Raw genomic sequence first — 22,342 nt, forward strand, 5'->3', positions numbered from 1 at the left:
CTTTAAATGCCAGGGTATAACAGACTATGGACTATGTGCAGGTAAATGGGATTAGTGAGGTTGTATGTTTGTTGACAGCATAGGCACGATGGGCTGAAGGGCCTGTTTCGACACAGTATGATTTGTAAAATATTCTTCTATCATAAAATATTTAACCATCTAATCTTACACAAATTCACTGAATATCCAAAATAAATCACACTTAATAGATGGTTTTGATATTTATTTTATTCATAGGAATTGAAGGTGGGAACAAAATGTTCTCAAACAATGCATATGGCTACAGTAATCTACACACAGCTTGTCCAACTTTTTAAAATGACAATTATGTGACAGAAATAGTATGACATTTATACCAAGATGGATTACTTCAGTGTCTGAGGAGTGGTGAATGTTGCGAAACACTGTGCTATCGTCAGCAGCAGCAGTCCCAATTTTGATTTTTTGGGGCAGTGGGAGGGGATATTCACAAACAAGTGTGGATGGTTGAGCCTTGGACACTATCTTGAGGAACTCCTGCAATAAGGTCATGGGATTGAGATGATTGACCTCCAACAACTATAGCCATCTTCCACTGAGCTATTTTCCAGTGCAGAGTTTTCCCCGAGTTCAGTCTTGCTCGGGTTACTCATTGCCACCTTGTTCAATGCTGATATCATACGCAGACACTCACCTCTTGAGTTCAAGCTCTTTTGTCCACAGTTGGATCAAAGCTGTAATAAGGTCTGGAGCCAAACGGCCCTGGCAGAACTCAAACATGATTGAAGAGATTACAGCTGAGCTGATAATGTGTGACAGCATTGTCAATGACACTTGCCATCCCCTTGCTGATAGGGGAGAATAAACTGATGGGATAATAATTAACCAGATTTGATTTAGCCTACTTCTGAAGACAAGGACATACCTAGGAAATTTTCTACATTACCACTGTTGTAGGTCTACCAGAACCAGATTGACCAGGGTGTAGCTAGACCTCAAGCACACGTCTTCAGTACTACAGCCAGGCTGTTTTCAGGGCCAAAGACTGAAGCATCTAGTGCCTTCAGTCATTCTTTTGTATCATGTGGAGTGAAACCAACTGCCTGAACCTTGTGATGGAGACCTCAGGAGGAGACCGAAGTGCAGTAGCCACTTGGTACTGCTGGTTGAAGAGGGTTACATATGCTCCAGTTTTGTCTCGCACTGAGGAGATTTGGATTCCACTATCATTCAGGACAGATGTTAGTGGAAGGAATTGAAGAATAGGTAATGCCTACATGATGAAGCTAATATCACAGAATATCAATATGTAAAGCAATAAAGATGTATAGACAAAATAAGAGCTCAAAAGCTAGGATGACAATGAATTTATAGTTATTGGCACAGATACATCTGGAATAGCGTACAGTTCTGGCAACCATATTAGAGAAACAATATCTTGAAATCGAAAGGAATGCTAAACAGGAAATAGCAAGATACCTAGCCTAGGACCTCTGATCAACAGAGAGGTTGAAGACATGGGGATTGTTTATACTGTTGAAAAGAAGGCTCAGAGAAAGCTTATGGCAAGAGGTTTATAGGGGATTTAGGGAAAACATTTTTTCACTCAAAATTCTGCAACTCACTGTCTGAAAGGGTCAGAGAGGTGTCATTGCAACATTGAAGAAAGTTTAAGTGAATTATTTGAAAAGCCAGAGCAAACAGGACTACAAGTCAAGTTCTGAGAAATGGGACAAGAGTAGTGTGCTTGATGACCAGTGCAGATATGATAATCCAAAGGACCTGTTTTGTAAGAGGCATTGCAATGCTGTATGACTCTAACAGAAAGGCTCTAACAGATGAGTTTATTAAACTTTAATAATGCATTTGAGATTTTAAAGAATTAAGGATAATAAGGTCAAGTTTAAAAATGAGATTATTAAGTAGTCTCATATGTGGTACCTTAATGAATGCATTTTAGAAATCCGAATATATTACATCTATTCATTCCCCTTCATCAGTGCTGCTTGTTACCTCCTCAAAACCTCTAATAAATTTATTTAGCATGATTTCTCCATCATGAAGTCATGCTGCCTCTGCTTGATCATATTATGTATTTCAACATGCTGTACTGCTACATCTTTTACAACATACAAACATTTTCCCAACAACAGATGAACAGTCTCAATTCTCCACTGCCCTCCTTCACCTTGTAGGATATTCTCTTAGTGCTTCACTTGCCAGAGATGCTACATTTCTACAGAACTTCCAGTTTTTATTTCCAATCTCTTGCACCTGCAGTATGTTGCTTGAAGGTTCATATATAGTTGGTTTTAACTGCAACAATTTTATAAATATTTATGCAGCATGAAACTGGGAATATTTAGTTTTAGGTCCAGTGGATTTAGAGATTTTCCTGCTTTTGGATTTCTTTTTCGGCTTCTATGAAATAATCAAACTGGGAAAGGGGAGCCACTGAGAGTTGACAAGGACAGGGTAGGATAGAACTGATGCGAGTAAGGTTTAAGTTGACTTGGAGCTTTAACAGATGGACCTCAGGATAGCTCTGTGGGGTGTATTGGGAAGGAAAGGCCTGAAACTGAAGAAGGTGTGTGATGTTTAGTAACAGTAGCAGTCAAGTATGGATACAGCTGACTATATTACTGAGGTGGAAATACTCATGAGGTGGGGTTTGCAGCCTGTCACTTGGGTTAGTCAGGTGGAGCAAGCAAATTAGTAGATGAAATCAAGGAGGGATAAATCTGGTCTCTGGAGATGTGAACAGAACAGCTTCAGTCTTTCCACCACTACCTGCCATTAATTTTACTAAACCTTACCAATATGGCCCATCTTCACTGACAAACACGTCAGTGGGTATCAGTCTATATTATTCCTTGGACACTTGGAACCTGTCCATGCCCAGCTTCTATAGGTATGCATGTACCAATAATCAAAGACAAGAATCTTGGCTGACGTTTTCCTTTACCAGGAAATATTTCTAAAGCACTCCTACTTGAACTCAACTCTCTCAGATCTGAGTCACGCATGAATCATTCTGTTGTTAAACCTTGCACAATGAAAAAGCTTGTGAACTGGTATTTTGAAATAAAAGAAACTCCAGAGCTATATTTCAAGGAGACAAGACAAGCCGAGATAGCTACCCTATAGTTTTCAGTGTATTACAGCCTAAAGTCAAAGATCAATTCTAACTCACAGAAAAATTGAAATTTCAACTTTTACTTAGCAACAGCATAGTCTTGTTGCTATAGGGACAGAAAGGACAGGGTATAAATTACTACTGGAGAGGTAAACAATATCTTATGCCTTTGATTTTTTTCTCTATAAGCTACTAGAAGGTCAGTGAATGATCAAAATTTGAGAAAAAGAAAGTGTACAGGTGAGAAACCTGTGATACATTTTGCCATTGTTCAAGGAAAAAATAAATTGCATAGTTTTCTCAAAAAATAATTCTCAAAAATATGTAGAAAATATACATCTGATTTTTATAGAATAACCCCTGAATCATCTACTAGTTATTTCGTATTTCAACCAGAAATATCAATAAATCTGAGTAGATAATAACAATATTTTTTACATTTTCATTAAAGAGTTTTAGCATTATATTTTAACTACATTATACATTGAGAGGCCTTCATCAATTTAAAGGTTTCAAAAAAATTCTTACGATGCAAAACACATTTCTTGCATCATTTGGCAATTAATCACCGTTCAGTCATGGGGATAGATTTGCATCAGCCATGGCATCATTATGTACTGTTCTCCATCAAACATGCTGAAATAATATACTAACAGTGGGTGGTACACCTAAAAATAACAAAGTGCAAAATTGATCAGCATTTGGTCACCAAATATAGTGTGGTTAACAAATCTAAAAGCTCGGGCTAGCAAGGTGTAGAGGATTTACAGCCAATCTGAACATTTCTTGGGTACGAGAGCAACAATCTGCCATAGCATTCACTCTCAATTACTCTCCACTTGCTCCTTTGTGTAGGTAGGTGTTGGATGAAGGCAGAATTGGGTCTCAGCTGTGATGCCTCATGGACTGTCACAATCACATTCCATCAAAGCTCCTGTGATACTAACAAATTGTTGAGAGAGGTCCTGTGGGACTACATCCCAGAAAATAAGCTCAATGTTTCCAGGGAAAGGATGAAGTTAGAAAAAAAGTGATACAGTCCATCTTCACTGACAAACACGTCAGTGGGTGTCAGTCTATATTATTCCTTGGACACTTGGAACCTGCCTATGCCCAGCTTCTATAGGTATGGTATGCATGTACCAATAATCAAAGACAAGAATCTTGGCTGACATTTTCCTTTACCAGGTGATACAGTCCATCACCAGCTTCGGGAGAAAACTGACAAGGTAACGTCCAATTCAAATGGCCTTCACAGATGCCCAATCATTTCTAATGATGTAACAAAGCTTGCCTGTTTCCATTTCAGCTTGGTTCCATTCCCTTGTACTTTAACAAGGTCAAACTCCTCCAAACTGGTATCAAAACTATATCAAATTACACACTTCACAAATGGTTTATATTGTTCTCTTTGCTATGCAACAACAAATGAGCATTACTTCGCGCTCAGATGTTTGACCCTTGTTTTCCAATCTCCTTTACTGAAACCTGCATTACTATCCGAGATGCATACAAGAATATATCTTTGTAAACTATCTTCAATATAGGAACTGGGATATTTAATCAAAGACTTAAATCACAATTGTTTGAGCCAATTTATCCAGTCCAATCTGAAACATTAAAATAGTGTCTCAAACATGATCAAATACACAATTAAATATGTTGAGATGGATTCTAGATAGAACTTCGCAGTAACTCAGGGATGTCTAAGTGGTGTTCTGAAGTAGGCTGTAATTGCATTGCAAAACATAATGGAATTTCAGTCCTTTTCACCTGAGCTTTTACACAGCTCCCCACTCTCAGACCTATCCTCATCTTCACACTCAAACGCTTACCTGCACACCAGTTAATATGACCATATCCAACTCTGAAACATAGGCTGTTTCTGCATTTCTTCCATCATTTGTATGAATCAGAACCTTATAATGGGGAATATTTTTCAAAATCTACAAAGATATAGTGACAAGTGTTTATATGTGTGTACGCAAATGAAAATAAAGCATCTCTACTTGCAAGATTAAAAATATTGTAGCAAAACATTATCAGAATTTGTTCACATGGCCCTTAATGGCCAGTTCCAAAGTGAAACAGGGAAACCAAAATAAAGTTTATCCCTTAAGCAATTAGCTTCACTCACCAAAAAATAAAAACAAATTTGACATCTGGGCTACTTGTCTGGGATTAGTTACTTTACTCTGAAAAAATTCCTAAATTCTGACATAACGCACTGTCAGAATTGTACTTTTTATCTGTTTTTAACATCATGGGTTGCACTATTATAGGAGGGATGGGTCTCTGCAACTCAGACAGAGAGACAGAGAGGTCATTGATAAATGACGGCTGCTGAGAGAGGCCTTCTGTCCCTGCTCAAGAGGGAACCCCATCCCTGGGAGCTGCCAGATAACGACTGGCTGACACCTCCCAGCAGTGTAACAGGGAAGAGTACCCATTGCTGCGGGGGGGGGGGGGGGGGGTGGGGGGGAGTCAGCTGGCAGCCTCACAGAAGACATGATGATGGAATCTGAACTGAAAGGTCAGCCTGGCTTCTCATGGTACAGAATAAGTGTGGCCTGAGTAGTAGGTAGAGAATGCTTGGTTCCAAGCTGCTCCACCACGTGTACAATCCAATAGTGGCACAAAACTGGATGTGTAAGAGCGATAGGTTACTCAACTGGCTCACAACTGAATGGGCCACATCCCCTACTCCTAGTATAAACACACACGGGGGCAGGCAGAGTAGGATGTGCAACAGGCACAGCACCATGACCATGGCACCAACCTTTTCCCCAGCTACTCCTTCACCTCTGGGAAACATAATATTTCAGCCTACAAGTGTGGTAGCTATCAATAACTCGTTAGATCAAACTCAACTTTCAAGAGATAATTCAGAGATTTTTACATGTAAATTTAAACTAGAAAGTTACTTTTTTAAACTTTCTTGTGGACAGTTTTTTGCTGTTAACTTGTATTGTCTTAGCAATGAAAAATAAACAGAATGTGAACAGATCTCTCAACAGCTGTCAGCACATTGAACAAAGCTTTTCCTTTGTGCACCACTCTCTAACCTCCACATCTGAAGGATATCTTTGATTAAGCCATTCTTCCGGAGCTCTTGCTTTCTCATCCCAGCCGACAATCACACCAATGTACCCATCCTGCCTGTGTTTGAAGACTTGTCCTACTCTGTATTTAACAGAGAGTGGCCTTGGGGAGCGAGGCTCAGGTGAGTCTAAGAAAACGAGTAGAGAACAGCAGTTTTATGAAAGGTGCACTGAGATTTAATTTGGAGCCTTTGAAGAATTCTCACAGTAAGAATATCATTCATGAAAAGGATTCAATTTCAAATCATTGTTTTAAATTCTTCTACTGCATGTAATTTTTGGAGATTGAGTGAGGATGGCGAGAAACAGGACAGCATGACGTACTATGATAGCAGATTACCAGGCAGAAATAGCGACATGCTGCAGCAGGTAATGCATTCAAGTGGAATTTCCTATCAACTTGAGATGAGTTTCATTCATAAAATATTATGAAAACTCATTTTTACTCTGTTCAATTTTAAAAGTTGATTCTTTCATCCAAATAAGACAGACATTTCTTCTTAAGAGTGAAAACTATTGTATTCAGCTAAAACCAATGTTTCCCGAAACCCCACAAAGCTGATCACGGACCAACACTGAGATAGCACAACCCCAAACTAATCTGCAAACTAGGTTCTTACAGTGTCTAGATGTCACAGTGATCACCATCCTACACTCAAGCTTCAGAAAGAAGACACAGAAGGGCAACACAACTGATAACAGAGATTAGCAAGGAGAATCTAAGAAAACTTGGGACATAAAGTTCAATATAAGCCAAGTTCTTTATGTAACCTGTTGTCATAGCCCCAAAATTTCAACCATAAGAGTGAACAGTTTTAGTTCTTTCATACAAAGTGATAAATAGGTGGAGAACACAGAAACAAATTATTAAATTCAAGAGGGGCTGCATTTTTGTTTTAGAAAAAGTGATTAATAAATGATGTATGTTTGGTACTCCAAGAGGTCCCTACTGTTCCCAAGGTACCTGCAAAGTATCCATCATTCTCATTCAATAGAAAGACCTCCATAGCTGGGGACTCTCCAGGAGGATCTTCATGCTGGGTAGACCTGTAGAAGATCAGAGCAAAGGCCTTGTCAAGGAAATTAACAAAACCATATTCTTATAACTATACAAACTTCAGAGGTTGCATGGTGGCTCAGTATTTGGCACTGCTGCCTCACAGTGCCAGGGACCTGGGTTTGATTTCACCCTTGGGCAACTATCTGTGTGACGTTTGCACATTCTCCCAGTGTCTGTGTAGGTTTCCTCCTGGTGCTCCAGGTTCCTCCCACAGTCCCAGATTAGGTGGACTGGCCATGCTAAATTGCTCATAGTGTCCAGGGATGTGCAGGCTGGGTGGATTAACCATGGAAAATGCAGGGTTCTAGGAAGAGGGTAGTGGGGTGGGATGCTCTTTGGAGGGTTGGTGTGGACTCAATGGGCCAAATGGCCTGCTTCCACATTGTAGGGATTCTAAATGCATAAACAAGTAAAACTTAATTTTCTCTAACTCACAAGGTAAAAAGACACAAGAGCTTTGACCACTCCTCTCCCCCACCAACTTTCTGTGCATGTTCATTCTTTTCTCTTGACAGGTATTTAACTCTGTATCAGAAGTAACCTCTCTTTAGTCAGAGATTGCAGGTGAGTTAATTTATGAGTAAAATTAGAAGGTGAATCTGGCAAGCAATATGTAATTGATAAACATTACGCAAGTAGCTTTGCAATAATAAGTGGTTCAATTTGCTTGTCCTCTTGAACAGTAAACCAGCTGTTATGTACTTTATGACCACTGAAAACAGGTTTCATACTCTATACAAACCAGCAGAAGCAAAATACTGCAGATGCTGAAAATCTGAAATAAAATCAGAATATGCTGGAGAAACTCAAATTGTCTGGCAGTATCTGTAGAAAGAAAAACAGAGCTACTATTTTGAGCTTAAAGACTCTGCTTCAAAATCTTAAGAAGTATCTTTCAATTCAAAACATTAACTCTGGGTGAAATCTTATAGAGGCTTGAGTAACGTGGGCTATGCAAGATTTCTGGCAGAAGCAGATGAGAAGTTGGGAAAGGTCTATCTTGCTGTCAGGAGCAGCTCTCTGCATTTCTTATGTATTTGCCAAGTTGTATAATAAGTTTCATTCAAGGTAACAGTGAGTTGCCAATTCAGGGAGATTGTAACTGGTTGAACATGATTCGCCTGATTAATATTCAGCTTCCTAATTTACCAAACATGCCAGCAAGCTAGACACTGAAAATTTTTGACATGAAAGTCAAAGTGGATACCTGGCAACTTCAGTTTGCCCTTGCTCCAAAGGATCTCCATATGAAACATCTCAGGGACTAGCCATCAGAACCAAGATCAGCATCTGACATGTGGCAGCATCGAAGAACTTTTATGGCACATCTCTTACAGGATACTTCTGCACTTTAATGCTGCATTGGCTCCATGTACATGGGAGGCCTTAACCTGTAGGCCCCCACAACCAGATATCCCAACCCAATCTAGTCCCACCTGCCAGCACCCGGCCCATATCCCTCCAAACCCTTCCTATTCATATACCCATCCAAATGCCCTTTAAATGTTGCAATTGTACCAGCCTCCACCACTTCCTCTGGCAGCTCATTCCATACATGTACCACCCTCTGTGTGAAAATGTTACCCCGTAGGTCTCTTTTACATCTTTTCCCTCTCACCCTAAACCTATGCCATCTAGTTCTGGACACCCCCACCCCAGGGAAAAGACTTTGTCTATTTATCCTATCCATGCTTCGCATGATTTTGTAAACCACTATAAGGTCACCCCTCACAACATCTTTCCAATAGGAAGGAGACTACAATTGCATGCAATATTCCAACAGTGGCCTAACCAATGTCCTGTAGAGCCGCAACATGACCTCCCAACTCCTGTACTCAATACTCTGACCAATAAAAGAAAGCATACCAAACGCCTATGAACCTGCACTCCAAGGTCTCTTTGTTCAGCAACACTCCCTAGGATCTTACCATTAAGTGTATAAGTCCTGCTAAGATTTGTTTTCCCAAAATGCAGCACCTCACATTTATCTAAATTAAACTCCATCTGCCACTTCTCAGCCCATTGGCCCATCTATCAAGATCCTGTTGTAATCTGAGGTAACCTACTTCGCTGTCCACTATCCAAATCATTTATATAAAGGACGAAAAGTAGAGGACCCAACACCGATCCTTGTGGCACTCCACTAGTCACAGGCATCCATTCTGAAAAACAGCCTGTACTCCAAAATGCAGCACCTCGTATTTATCAAAATTTAACTCCATCTGCCACTCCTCAGCCTATTGGCCCAGCTGATCAAGAACCCATTGTACTCTTAAGTAACCTTCTTTGCTGTCCACTACACCTCTAGTATTGGTGTCATCTGCAAACTTACTAACTATACCTCCTAATGTTCACATCCAAATCATTTATATAAATGATGAAAAGTAGTGTACCTAGCAACCTATCCTTGTGGCATTCCACTGGTCACAGACCTCCAGTCTGAAAAGCAAACCTTCCACCCTCTGTCTTCTACCTTCAAGCCAATTCTGTATCCAAATGGCTAGTTCTCCCTGTATTCCGTGAGATCTAAGCTTGCTAACCAGTCTCCCATGGGGAACCTTGTTGAACGCTTTACTGAAGTCCATATAGATGATCACCACCACTTCCGCCCCCACCAGCGCCACTCACCTGCATTCTGCTGACACGCCCCCCACAGACCCCACTGTCACTATCCCTTTCTTATTTCTCAGTTCCACCCAAATAACTTCCCTGGATGTATTTCCAGGAATATCCTCCTTCAGTACAGCTGTAATGCTATCCCTTATCAAAAATGCCACCCCCCCCTCACTTGCCTCTCTTTCTATCTTTCCTATAGCATTTGTATACTGGAACATTAAGCTGCCAGTCCTGTCCACCCCTGAGCCATGTTTCTGTAATTGCTATGATATCCCAGTCCCATGTTCCTAACCATGCCCTGAGTTCAGCTGCCTTCCCTGTTAAGCCCCTTGCATTGAAATAATTGCAGTTTAATTTATTAGTCCTACCTTGTCCCTGCCTGCCCTGACTGTTTGACTTGCTTCTGTTCTCAACTGTATCAGTCTCAGATTGATCTCTTTCCTCACTATCTCCCTGGGTTCCACCACCCCCTCTCCCCACCTTATTAGTTTAAATCCTCCTGAGCAGCTCTAGCAAATCTCTCTGCCAGTATATTCGTTTCCTTCCAATTTAGGTGCAATCTGTCCTTCTTGTACAGGTCACTTCTACCCCAAAAGAGATTCCAATGATCCAAAAATGTGAATCCTTCTCCCATACACCAGCTCCTCAGCCATGCATTCATCTGCTACGTCCTCCTATTCCTGCCCTCACTAGCTCGTAGCACCAAGAGTAATCCAGATATTACTACTCTCGAGGATCTCCTTTTTAAATTCCTGCTTAACTCTCTGTTATCTCCCTTCAGAATCTCAACTTTTTCCCTTCCTATGTCGTTGGTCCCAATGTGGACAATGACCTTTTCCTGGCCTATCTCCCTCTTGAGAACATTCTACACACTCTGAGACATCCTTGATCCTGGCACCAGGGAAGCAACACACCATTCTGATTTTTCGCTGCTGGCCACAGAAACATCTGTCTGTACCTCGGACTAGAGAATCCCCTAACACAATTGATCTCTTGGAACCTGACGTACCCCTCGTTGCATTAGTGCCAGTGTCAATACCAGAAACTTGACTGTTCGCGCTGCGTTCCCTTGAGAATCTATCACCCCCTACATTTTCCAAACAGTGTACTTGTTTCTAACAGGGATAGCCACAGAAGACTCCTGCCCTACCTGCCTACCTCTCTTACCTTTCCTAGCATTCACCCATCTATGTGACTGTATCTGAGACTTCCCCCCTTCCTATAACTGCCATCCATCACAAACCGTTGCTGTTGCAAGTTCCTCATTGCCTCTAATTGTCTCTCCAATCTATCCATCCCATCTGATAGGATTTGCAACCAACAGCATTTATTGCACATATAATCCACAGTAACCCGTAAACTCTCTTTAAACTAGAATCCAAGCTGTTGAAGAGTGGGCCCAAATGGAGGAATTGGTGCTGGGAAGGATACATTGAAGTCCAGGCACATATGTATGGAATCTAGGGATGGACTGGGGATATGTGATCAGTGAAATAACTCAGTCTGAAAGTAATAAAGGTATGTTAATAGCTGCATGATAGATGTAGGAGATATTGTGGAATAGAAGTAACCAGCTATGTGTATTCTAAGTGCAATCAATCCCAGAATAAATCTGCTAGCAGGGAAACAGCACAAAAGGTAAATTCAAGTTCTTCAAACCTTTGGTCAGACTGTTCTGAATTTCTGCCTGGTACGCAAGCAAGGTTCTCAAGGAGCTGGGATTATTTGGCTCAGATCTGGCAGAATGCCAAGACTGTAAGTCTCTGTAATAGCAAATAAGAGCAGGGAGGGACAGTTTTTTTTACAAGGACTGAAGGTGATAGGTTTGATTTTCCCATATTTTAGGTGAAAGGCATTCTGACTCAATCATGATCTCTGGATTATCTGCAGATATTGTCAATAATAATACTTAAGGGCCAATGCTAGTTGGATTATGCAACATCTTACCTTGCTTTTAAACTCCATTCTTTTAGCCAGTCCTTCCATGCTTGTACATTTAAATATGAGTTTTTGAATCGGTTCCAGCTATTGATTAACCTGTTTAGAATGGAATTCAAAAGATTCAATATATTTGGGTGTAGGAGAAAGAAAGAGGGAAATATAGACAAAGGTCAGAAAAAAAAAGAGCAGTGTGGTCCATTTAGCTCTTTGACACTAGTCCACCATTCAAGTAAGATCATGGTTATCTGACTGGGGCCACATCCAGGCAGCCACATCATACCCTCCAATTCTCCTGTAAATAAAAGAAGTGATCAGGTCTGAATATATGAAACTCACTTAATTTTGTAAAGATAAGGCATGCTCAGTAATATTGTGTAACCACTGTTTTCTTTTAAATCACTAGGCTCCATTGTAACATAATGCATCAAATCTCACCTATGCCCTGAAGGGACCAGGGTGAGGAGTGCACCCACCACAAGGAAAAAAAAAATTTCAGGCCACTTACCACAGCTGCAAGTTAGCATTCCAGTGCTGTTAACTAAGAAATGGTGCTGACTGAAACAGAACAATAAGAATTCCATAAAGCAAGCCAAGATATTTAATTGCACACATCTACTGCACACCATTAATACAGTTATCTCACTGAATTGTTACACTGCAAGACAAGGACATTTGACCCATGACGTCCATATCTCCTTTATATCAGACAAAATTGAAAATCATTTACATGCCACTTGGCAGCCCAAACCTGCTTGATATCCAGATCTTACTGCATTTAGGCACTGACTGCTTCAGTAACTGAGGAGTCATTAATGATGCTGAATGTTATGCAATCATCAACGAATATCCCCACTTTTGACACTATAATGGAGAGAAGGTCATTGATGGAGCAGCTGGAAACAGTAGGGCCTAGGACTCTACCCTGAGAAATTCCTGCAGCGAAGTCCTGTAGTTGAGATGTCTGACCTCCAACAACCACAACCATTGTGCTTCGTGCCAGGTACAATTCAACTAGTAGTGGTCACCCTCTGATTCCCATTGACTTCAGACTGGTAGGGCTCCTTTATGTCACACTCAAATCAAATTCGGCCTTGATGTCAAGGGTGGTCATGTTCCCTCTGGAGCTCAGCTCTTTTTCTGTACTTGAACCGAGGCAGTAATGAGGTCAGGAGCTGAGTGACAATAGCGGACTTCAAACTCGGTAGTTCTGCTGGATAGCTCTGTCGATAATCTCCGCCAGGATTTTATAGAAGATTAGGAATTGGCTGAAAGGCATAGTAATTGGCTGGGTTGGATTTGTCCTGCTTTTAGTGTACAGGACATGCCTGGACAATTTTGCACATGGTTAGGTAGATGCCAGTACTGCAGCTGGACTAGAACAGCTTGGCAAAGGAGCATAGCAGATTCTGAAGCACAAGTCTTCAGTACTACTGCAGAATATTGTTGAGATTGACAGCTTTTGAAGCTTCCACCGCCTTCCAACGGTTTCTTGCTATCACATGAAGTTAATCAAATTGGTTGAAAACTGGCTATTGTGCTGCTTGGGACCCCTGGAAGAGGCTGAGATTGATCAACTTGGCACTCTGGCTGGAGATTGTTGCAGATGCTTCCACCTTGTTGTATGCATTGAAGTGCTGGCCATCCTCATCATTGGGGTTGGGGAGATTTGTGGAGCCTCCTCCTCCAGTGAGTTATCATAGAACCATAGAATCCTTAGTGTGGAAGCAGGCCATTCGGCCTCTGAAGAGAGCCCACCCAGACCCACTCCCCCTACCCTATCCCTGTAATCCTGCATTATGCATATTAATGCATACCGAACTTGCACATCCTTGGATACAATCGGCAATTTATCACGGCCAATCCACCTATTGTGCATCACCATTCATGACTGGAAAGACCTTAGGCCTGATTCACTGATTGTGAAATTGCTTAGCCCTTCTATCACTTGCTGCTTCTGCTGTTTGATACGCATGTAGTTCTGGGTTGTAACTTCACTGGGTTGACACTTCACTTTTAGCTAAGCCTGATGCTGTTCCTTGCATGATCTCCTGCACTCTTCACTGAATCCCCTGGCTTGATGGTATTCAACATGAAGGAATACTGATTCCTCAACTGGATGGGAAGGGAGGGATGAATACATGATTTGATTTTGGGATCTGGAGTCAATGTTGAGCTTTCCTGTGAAAACTTGCCCCCAACCATATACCACTGTGCTGCCATTTCAACTGGGTTTGTCCTGCTGGTGGGACAGGGCATATCCAAGGATGGTGATGGTGATATCTGGGACATCGTTTGGAAGGTATTATTCCGTAAGTATGACTATGTCAGGCTGTTGCTTGACCAGTTTGTGAGACAACTCTCCCAATTGTGGCACTAGACCCCACTAAGGAGGACTTTACAGGTTAGGTTTTGCTGTTGTAAATCTCAGAGGCGTAGGTCAATGCAAGCCTGTCTGGTCTAGTTTCATTTTTTTTTGAGGGCAGTTAGAAGTCAACCACATTGCTGTGGGTCTGGAGTCACTCATGGGCCAGATCAGGTAAAGACAGCAGTTTCCTTCTCTGAAGGCCAATAATGAACCAGATCGTTTAAATGACACTTGACAATAATTTCATGGCCATCATTAGTTAATTAGAAAAGACAGACAAAAGTAAGTCAGAGAACGAGGTAACTCTGAAGAATTAAACCGCGTTTACTTGGAGGCTTACAAGTAAGGCTGACGAACTCAGGACATGTATGGGAATATGGGACTGGGACATCATCACTATTACAGAAACCTGGCTGAGGGAAGGAGAGGATTGGCAGTTCAATGTTCCAGGTTTTAGATACAATGGGAAAGGTAGAAAGGGAGGCAAGATCAGACAGGGAGTGGCATTTTTGATTAAGGAAAGCATTACTATTGTAATTAGGAGATATTTCTGAAAAATTGTCCAGTGAAAATATATGGGTTGAAATTAGAAATAAGAAAAGGATGATCACTTTGGGATTACACTATAGGCCTGCCCAACAGTCTGAGGGAAATGGAGGTGCAAATATGTAGAGAGATCTCAGAGATATGTAAGAATAATAGGGTTGTAATAATAGGAGATTTTAAATTTTCCAAACATTTGACTGGGACTGCGATAGTGTTAAATGTTTGGAATGATAAAGAATGTTAAATGTGTCCAAGAAAATTTTATCTTTTGAGCCAAGGGGTATTTATGGGGATTGTTGCAAGAATTGGAAGCATCATTAAGTTGGGATGATCTGTTGGGTTTTTGGATAGGTTAAGTTATTCTGTTCTCTTTTGTTCATGTTTCATTTGGTAATCTTGTAAATGAATTACATATTAATATGTAAATGTTCCTGATAGAGAAGCAACAAACCTTGACCTTCTTTTGGGAAATAAGGCAGGACAAGTGACTGAAGTGTTAATAGTGGGACTAGTGATCATAATTCTATTAGTTCAAAATTAGTAATGGGAAAAGATAAGCTTTCCATAAAAGTGAAAGATTTTAATTGGAGTGAGGGAAATTTTAATGGTATGACACAAGAACTCTCAAAAGTTGATTCACAGGTAAAGGAATAACTGACAAGTGGGAAGATTTCAAAGTATGATAACAAGAGTTCAGAGGCATTATGATCCTGTTAAAGTGAAAGGTAAGACTGGTAAGATTAGGGAACAATGGATGAATAAAGACATTGAGATTCTAGTCAAGAATAAAAGAAATGATTTTTTTATTAGATATAGAATCTCTTGAAGAGTATAGAGTGTAGGGGCATTCTTAAGAGGGAATTCAAAAGGCAAGGAGGGGATAATAAGATAGCAGATAAAGTTAAGGATAATCCAAAGAGATTCCACAAGTACATTAAGAGCAAAGGGCAACTAAAGAAAGAGTAGGGCCCCTTTAAAGATCAAACAGGTCACCTTTGTGTTGAACCTCAGGAGATGGCAGAGATATTCAACGAATATTTTATGTCAGTTTTTACTGTGGAGAAATAAATGGAGATGAGAGAACTCAAGGAAATAAATATTAATGTTTTGAAAATAATTCACATTACAAAAGATGAAGTGTTGGATGTCTTAGAAAACATAAAAGTGGATACATTTCCATGACCTGATATTGTGTATCCAAGGATGTTGTGGGAAGGAAATTGTGGGGTCCCTATAAGAAATGTTTGTATCATCTGTAACCACGGGTGAGGTGCTAGAGGACTGGAGGCTGGTTATTGGTGTTCCTTTATTTAAGAAAGGCTCTAAGGAGAAGCAAGGGACCTGTAAACCTGTGAGTCTGACATCGGTGGTGGGTCAGTTGTTGCAGGGATAGGCTAGGTCCACTCAAGGTCAGAGCAGCGAGTTTATGTGTGGAGCCTGAGGAAGTGAGTGAGGTCTTTAATACGTGCTTTGCAATGGTATTCATCAAGGAGAAGGAGATGGAAGATGGTAAGATTAGGGAGGGGTATGTTGATATTCTTGGGCATGTCAATATTAAGAAGGAGGTGGTGTTGGATGTCTTGAAAATATTGACACAGCTAAGTCCTTAGGGCTTGATGAGATCTATCGCAGGATACTGAAGACGGTAAGAGAGGAGATTGCTGGGACCTTGGCACAGACCTTTGAGTCCTCTTTAGCCAGAAGTGTGGTCCCATGGGACTGGAGAATTGCCAACGTTGTTCCTTTGTTTAGAAATAAACAGGTTTATGAGCCTTACATCAGTGGTAGGGAAAATATGGAGAAGAATCATAGGGATAGGATTTACTTGCATTTGGAAAGGAATGGACAAATTAGGGATAGTCAGCATGGCATTATGCCAGAGAGATCTCTGAGGGATCAGGAAAATTAGCCATTGGAAATTTCACAGGATCCTGATGACATTTCCCGTCATTTGACCAGTATGGAAAAATCCAGAGACAAAATGATTTCAGGTAAGGTGTACTAAATGAAATAATTTTAAAGGGTTGCCGATATAGAGACCATAGATGTGCACACAGATCTTTGAAAGTTGTAGGACAGGTTTGGAAAGGCTAGTAAAAAATGGCATGCTGGCATTATTCATAGAAGAATTGTATACAAAAACTGGGGATTTATTCCACAAACTTATATAACACTCATTAGGTCTCATCTGATGTATTGGTTGAGATTTTTTCCTCAGAGTACCAGCTTTCAGCGTTCGCTTTATGCTGAACTGTCAACAGACTATTCACTTGTTTGTCAGTGGGGAGTACCACCTAGACAGATGTTTGAAAGTCTTCCCCATATGGCAGTGGATGCTGGATCAGTTGTAATTTTTAAAATGAGATAGATAAATGTTTGTTAAACAAAGATATTAACAGATATGCACCAAAAGAAGGTACATGGAGTTAGGCCAGAGATTAACCATGATCTCACTGAATGGTGAAACAGGCTCAAGGGCTGAATGGCCTACTCTTTTCTTATGTTCCTGAAGGGTGTGCTCACAGTTGAGCACAATGGCCCAGATTTTATGATATTAATAACAAGCAGCTTATAACATATCTTTAGAGAGTAACTCTGGCAGCAACTTATGACTTCATGTACAAGTAGCTCCAGAAACTGATGTCAGAATTACTCTGGTCCTCCACAAAGATGCACTATTCTGGCTCACTAGAATTACATCTTTCAAATGGAATGAAATTGAGATACTTCATCACGTTTTCTAGACTAAAGGCAGTTGAAAAGTTAGTGTTGGTATATTTCAGAGTAAAAGAGTTTTTAACAACATAAATTGTTGCATCAGGATATAACCAGGAACCTTCAGAATATCCACACACAAACCAACAATATAGTACACCGCATTTTGTTTTACTTACGTAAATTGGGCAGACCAATCATTTAAAATTAATTAAATCTAAACATCGAACATTGCAGCAGTGAATAATGCTGACAACACCTATCAGCATACATTTCAACTAAAAGCACAGTTTGCAAGCTATAAAATTTGACTGTTGTTTATCCTGAGGATCAACACAGCCACAGAAAGTTGGCATAATGCCTTCCCCTTTTGCAGTGCCTGACTTGGGAGTGTTTGATGTTGACACTAGCTCTGCAAAGTGAAGAGTTCCCTTTCACAGAAGTAGCACATTGTTACAAACATGAACAGATGTTAAGAAAGAGAACATGCATCAGTACCTTCTTGATGCCCGGATGCGCTGGGTAGAATCACTGCCAGACCAACGAGATAAAATATACTGTGCAGGAAGTGCAGATATTAATAAACCAATTTGCAAAGCAGCAGCTGCTGTTAGTTGAGGCATCCCAGTGTTCACCACTCTCTCCTTTCACTAGGAGGACTTGAAGCTTAGACTGCAGACAACTAAAAGTAAATGAGTATTAAAACTATGGAACTCCTTTGAAATTCATATTATGTACAGGATACTAAAAGTTTCAAGCCAAGACACTACTTTAAGCAATGGAATAGATACAAACACAAAGTATATGGCATTGAGCCCCCAACTGGTTTTATATCCAATCTGATATTCATTTTGTTTGAACATCATATTTCTCAGATATTTTACTAATCAAAAGGCTAAAACATGTTTTGTGAAAATATAACAAAATACAGGATCTTTTATTAAACATGCAGCATAGTACATTGATAAAATGTGTTATGATTTTACTCCTTCCCTATGTAACTCACAATCTGTAAATTTTAATACTCTCAATGTCGGAGTACTTCTAATTGTAAGTAACAGAGTGATTGATATGATTGTGGGCACTAGTCACTGAAAACAAATTAATAGTATCTTAGCATCAACACCACAAATAGCTTTGTTCCACAGCACATGCCCAATGTCAGTTTTCTTTTTTCATGAGTGCAATAGGATACATTTCTAGGATGTTGGCAGCCCTACATAAGCAAACTAGATAATGAATATTATTGAACTATAAAAGACATTACAGATAAACAGCAATAATTTGCATTTATGTGGCATCCTTACATAAAAAGGAAGATCTTGGAGCTCAATGTAGTTCACATCAACCTTCAACTCTAAAAGCTTTTCACCACTTAGAAGCAAAAGCCATGTTTGTCACTTTCCACCCTTACACCAATGCCGTCCCATCTCAGGGATACCAAGCATAACTGTACTTTTTCCACAATTGCTCCAGTGTAAATAAACATGCCTAACTCAAGACTACCAAATACTGATTAAGTGTCAATGGATTTGAAATGCTAACTCTAATTTCTCTCCACAGATGCTGCTAGATCTATTAGTTTCTCCAGTAATTTCTGTTTTTGTTTTAAATATTGATGTCTTCTTGATCTTACGTCTCAGAACTACATGATATGCATTAACCAACTGACACTAAAGTTTCTGAACTTTACCGTATAAAATTTAGAATTTTAATAAAGGAAGAAGACAGTCTCTTATATTTTTCAGTGCCTTTCATGTTCTCTGGACATCAAAAGAAAATGCTTCACTGTACTTCAATAATTTTGACATGTATTTAACCTAACCTATTTAAAAGAGGCTCATATGTTGAAATTTCACAGGTCTCTCATTGTCCTGAGTTAAAATTAGGATTTGGGATTAAGAGTACTTTATTAAAGGAGCTCAAGTTGCTAATGGAGTGCCATCTGAATGTATGTTTGGAAGTCTGTGTTTACTGTGGATGCTGATTTGTATTTGGGGCTCGCAGAAACTCTGATTTTCATATTATAGTCAAAGAATATTTATTAGGTATTTACACAGAAAAACAGGAAGTGTAAATAATTTGCAGAAATGATACAAACAACAAGTACAGTAATAACATAGTTGAAATAGCAAGTAAAAACCACATGCATTTCAATGTCAGTAAATTAATGGTGATAGAAGAACTAAAATGGCAACTGTACTTTGAATGGAGACAGTGGGACAATATGCAAGAACAAAGGGTTGGAAATATGAGTGTCCCTACCTCTGAACCAGGAGGCCTGGGGTCGATTCCTATCTGTTCCGGAATGCCTCTAAACAGGTTGTTTAGGAAGATAATTTTCACAAGAGATTAAAAGTCACACTTCATTTGGCTACACAAAGAGTACAAAGTTGTGAATAATCAATTCAAATATTGTACATAATGAGAGCTATTGAGAGTAGGTGGGTAGAAATGTTTGTTGCACTCTGGAGAGCAAACATTAAAAACTAGTTTGAATTGTGACTGCTGTCAGTTCTGTCCTCTCTTCATAATTTGAAATAGTTCTGCAATTTTAGAAATCAATATGTGATAACTTTCCGTTCCTCATTTTTAAAAGTCCCCAATTATTTTAGGCAACACAGTACATGCAGCCCAGACAGCTGTTCTGAGGGAGGGTACTCAGACAGTAGTAGCTGCAGTTCAGGATGTGGAATGCCCTGCCTGCAACAGTAGACTCGCCAACTTTAAGGGCATTTAAATGGTCATTAGATAGCCATATGGATGAGAATGCAATACTGTAGATTAGATGGGTTACAGATTGGTTTCACAGGTCGATGCAATATCAAGGGCTGCTGGGCCTGTACTGTGCTGTAATGTTCTATGGGTCACTGGACCTGAAACATTAACTCTGCATAGATGCACGCCAGACCTGCTGAGCTTTTCTAGCAATTTCTGTTTTTCTAATTCACAGCATCCACAGTTCTTTTGGTTTCCTTTTTAAGCTATTCAAAATGACACGATTGTGGTGACTGTTAGAGCTTTTTGCTATTATTCACCGTAAAATATAAGCTACAATAAGCATACCATCATCAATTGCAGAGGGAACTGTGAACTTTTGAATGTGACCCCATAACAGTATGGTCAAATATTAAATTGAGGATGTGGTTTATCTCCCTCTTCTAATGAACAGCAAGGATTTGTTCTCATGGAACTGAAGAAGTCTTATCAAGAAATGAACCACTCCCCAATCTTACACTGTTACCTCGTGTAAGTTTGATACGTGTCCATACAATGGTTTTGTTACTAAGACCAGTTCCTTACTGTCCACCTGCCTAGTGAAGATCCAAAGTACTGTCAGAAAAAAAACACTTATGGGGAATTGTATTCGTGGAGCGGAGGAGCAGGTGTGCGGTGAAAACCTTCCTTTTTCAAATATTACGTTCAAATGGCCTAAAGAGGTCGAGTTACATACTCGCAATCGCATGTTCCTTGAATTATATGACCCTTCAAATCTTGAGAGTTGGTACTGGAGGAAGCAGAATTGTTCCCAAACATTAATCAGGATGCAGCAGCAACGGACGTGAAGTTGTACCTTCTAGTGACTTGGGGAAGTCTTTTCATGTCAGGTAATATCAGCACTGAAAATGTGCTGCTGGAAAAGCCCAGCAGTTCAGGCAGCATCCAAGGAGCAGGAGAATCGACGTTTCGGGCATGAGCCCTTCTTCAGGAATCTGCAGTCCTCACTTTCTCCTCCAGGTAATATCAGCAAACAACCGCGCTCTCCAATCGGAGAAAGGTTCTTTCAAGTCACAAGTGTTTAATGGTGAAAATAAGGTGAATACAGCGCTAATGGGAGCACTTAAAGCAACGTGTACAATACAGGATGGCGTTTATCTCCGGGATGTGAACTGGTGTGAGTTGCCGAGTTATAACTATGAGCAACTAAGGTTAGAACTTCTGATTTTAAAAGCAGTACACCCAATATTGTAAAAATTCAAAGTAGTCAGGAATTTGGATCTGGTTTCCGAATTTCTGGAGTCCCAAATCACAGAAACCAAAATAAATATAAGAAATGGGATGTGAAGCTTTTAGTGGCGTATAATACAAACTTTCAGCCAGCAAACATGTTGTGAACTCCTTTCCATCAGTCAGCTAAGTTTAAAGCAAGCCACTTGGGTTCCTGTGGCACGGCGGTAATGCTCCTTCCGCTGGACCAGGAGATTAAAGTCGCAGCCGCTCCAGAGCTGTGCAATAACATCTCGGCTGATTTTTAAAAACATCGAAAGCAAGTAACCAGAGCACTGATACTTCGGACCTACAGCTTAAAAAGTATTAAATGGGCCCAACTTACCCAGCACTAGAAGTGTTTTATTTTGTGAATTTTGCAAAAGGTCAGTCCAGCCTTTGTCGCACTTTTCGTAAAACTTGCTATGAACGCAATCATCAGCCGCGCTGCCAAAGACAGGTGAACAGTTCTACCCCGCGATGAGCACTGCCCGCTGCCGAGTGTTTAATCAGGAACCGAAAACTACTGCCGTATGTAAACTGGTGCTGTTGTGTGCGCGTGTGTCCCTGGGATTCGGCGTTGCCTCTAACGGCCACGGTGCAGCGACCCCGGCATATTGCCCGCCGGCTGCAGGTGGCGACCTTGCCGCCTGGGCTTTCTCATCCAATAACTTCGGCCCACGACTCGTTCAGCAGCTGTTCCACTCGGCGCCACGTCTCCAATCCCACACATCCAGCCACAGAAACCACACAGCGCTGCTTCTGGCGTGTTGTTCAGAAAGACGCAGGATTATATCCTACAGGTTCGGCCGGTCAGGCGCAGCCTACTGGTGTCAATCCACACTCCAACTGGCCAAACACTAAATTGTGCATCAGAAACAAAACAGAAATTGCTG

At 40.5% G+C, this 22,342-nt stretch overlaps 1 protein-coding gene across 4 annotated transcripts; it reads right to left on the reverse strand.

The window, feature by feature from the left end:
* Window positions 1–210: 210 nt before the first annotated feature.
* Window positions 211–22,342, reverse strand: LOC140458691 (uncharacterized). 4 transcript variants are annotated; one of them, XM_072553364.1, is made up of 8 exons: window positions 21,793–22,342; window positions 19,725–19,773; window positions 17,958–18,141; window positions 11,840–11,929; window positions 7,181–7,263; window positions 6,181–6,344; window positions 4,951–5,061; window positions 211–3,783 (listed from the first exon to the last, which is right to left on the reverse strand). In XM_072553364.1, the coding sequence occupies exons 3-8, from the start codon at window positions 18,080–18,082 to the stop codon at window positions 3,688–3,690; spliced, it is 669 nt and encodes a 222-aa protein (XP_072409465.1). In that variant the 5' UTR covers window positions 18,083–18,141; window positions 19,725–19,773; window positions 21,793–22,342; the 3' UTR covers window positions 211–3,687. The 4 variants fall into 4 exon arrangements, with proteins under 4 accessions (XP_072409465.1, XP_072409478.1, XP_072409467.1 ...); XM_072553377.1 differs by lacking the exon at window positions 21,793–22,342 and adding an exon at window positions 21,034–21,781; XM_072553366.1 differs by lacking the exon at window positions 21,793–22,342 and adding an exon at window positions 20,914–21,781.

This window comes from Chiloscyllium punctatum, chromosome 3 (assembly GCF_047496795.1).
Source record: "Chiloscyllium punctatum isolate Juve2018m chromosome 3, sChiPun1.3, whole genome shotgun sequence".
Taxonomy (NCBI): Eukaryota; Metazoa; Chordata; class Chondrichthyes; order Orectolobiformes; family Hemiscylliidae; genus Chiloscyllium; species Chiloscyllium punctatum.

Bases quoted from the DNA above. Each gene is read 5' to 3' on its own strand.
- LOC140458691 (XM_072553371.1), bottom strand. From the start codon at position 18,082: ATGCCTCAACTAACAGCAGCTGCTGCTTTGCAAATTGGTTTATTAATA. The intron at 11,930-17,957 runs GTACTGATGCAT...CATTCTAAACAG, and splicing joins CGCATCCGGGCATCAAGAAG to GTTAATCAATAGCTGGAACC. The intron at 6,345-7,180 runs GTACCTTGGGAA...TCGTTTTCTTAG, and splicing joins GAATGATGGATACTTTGCAG to ACTCACCTGAGCCTCGCTCC.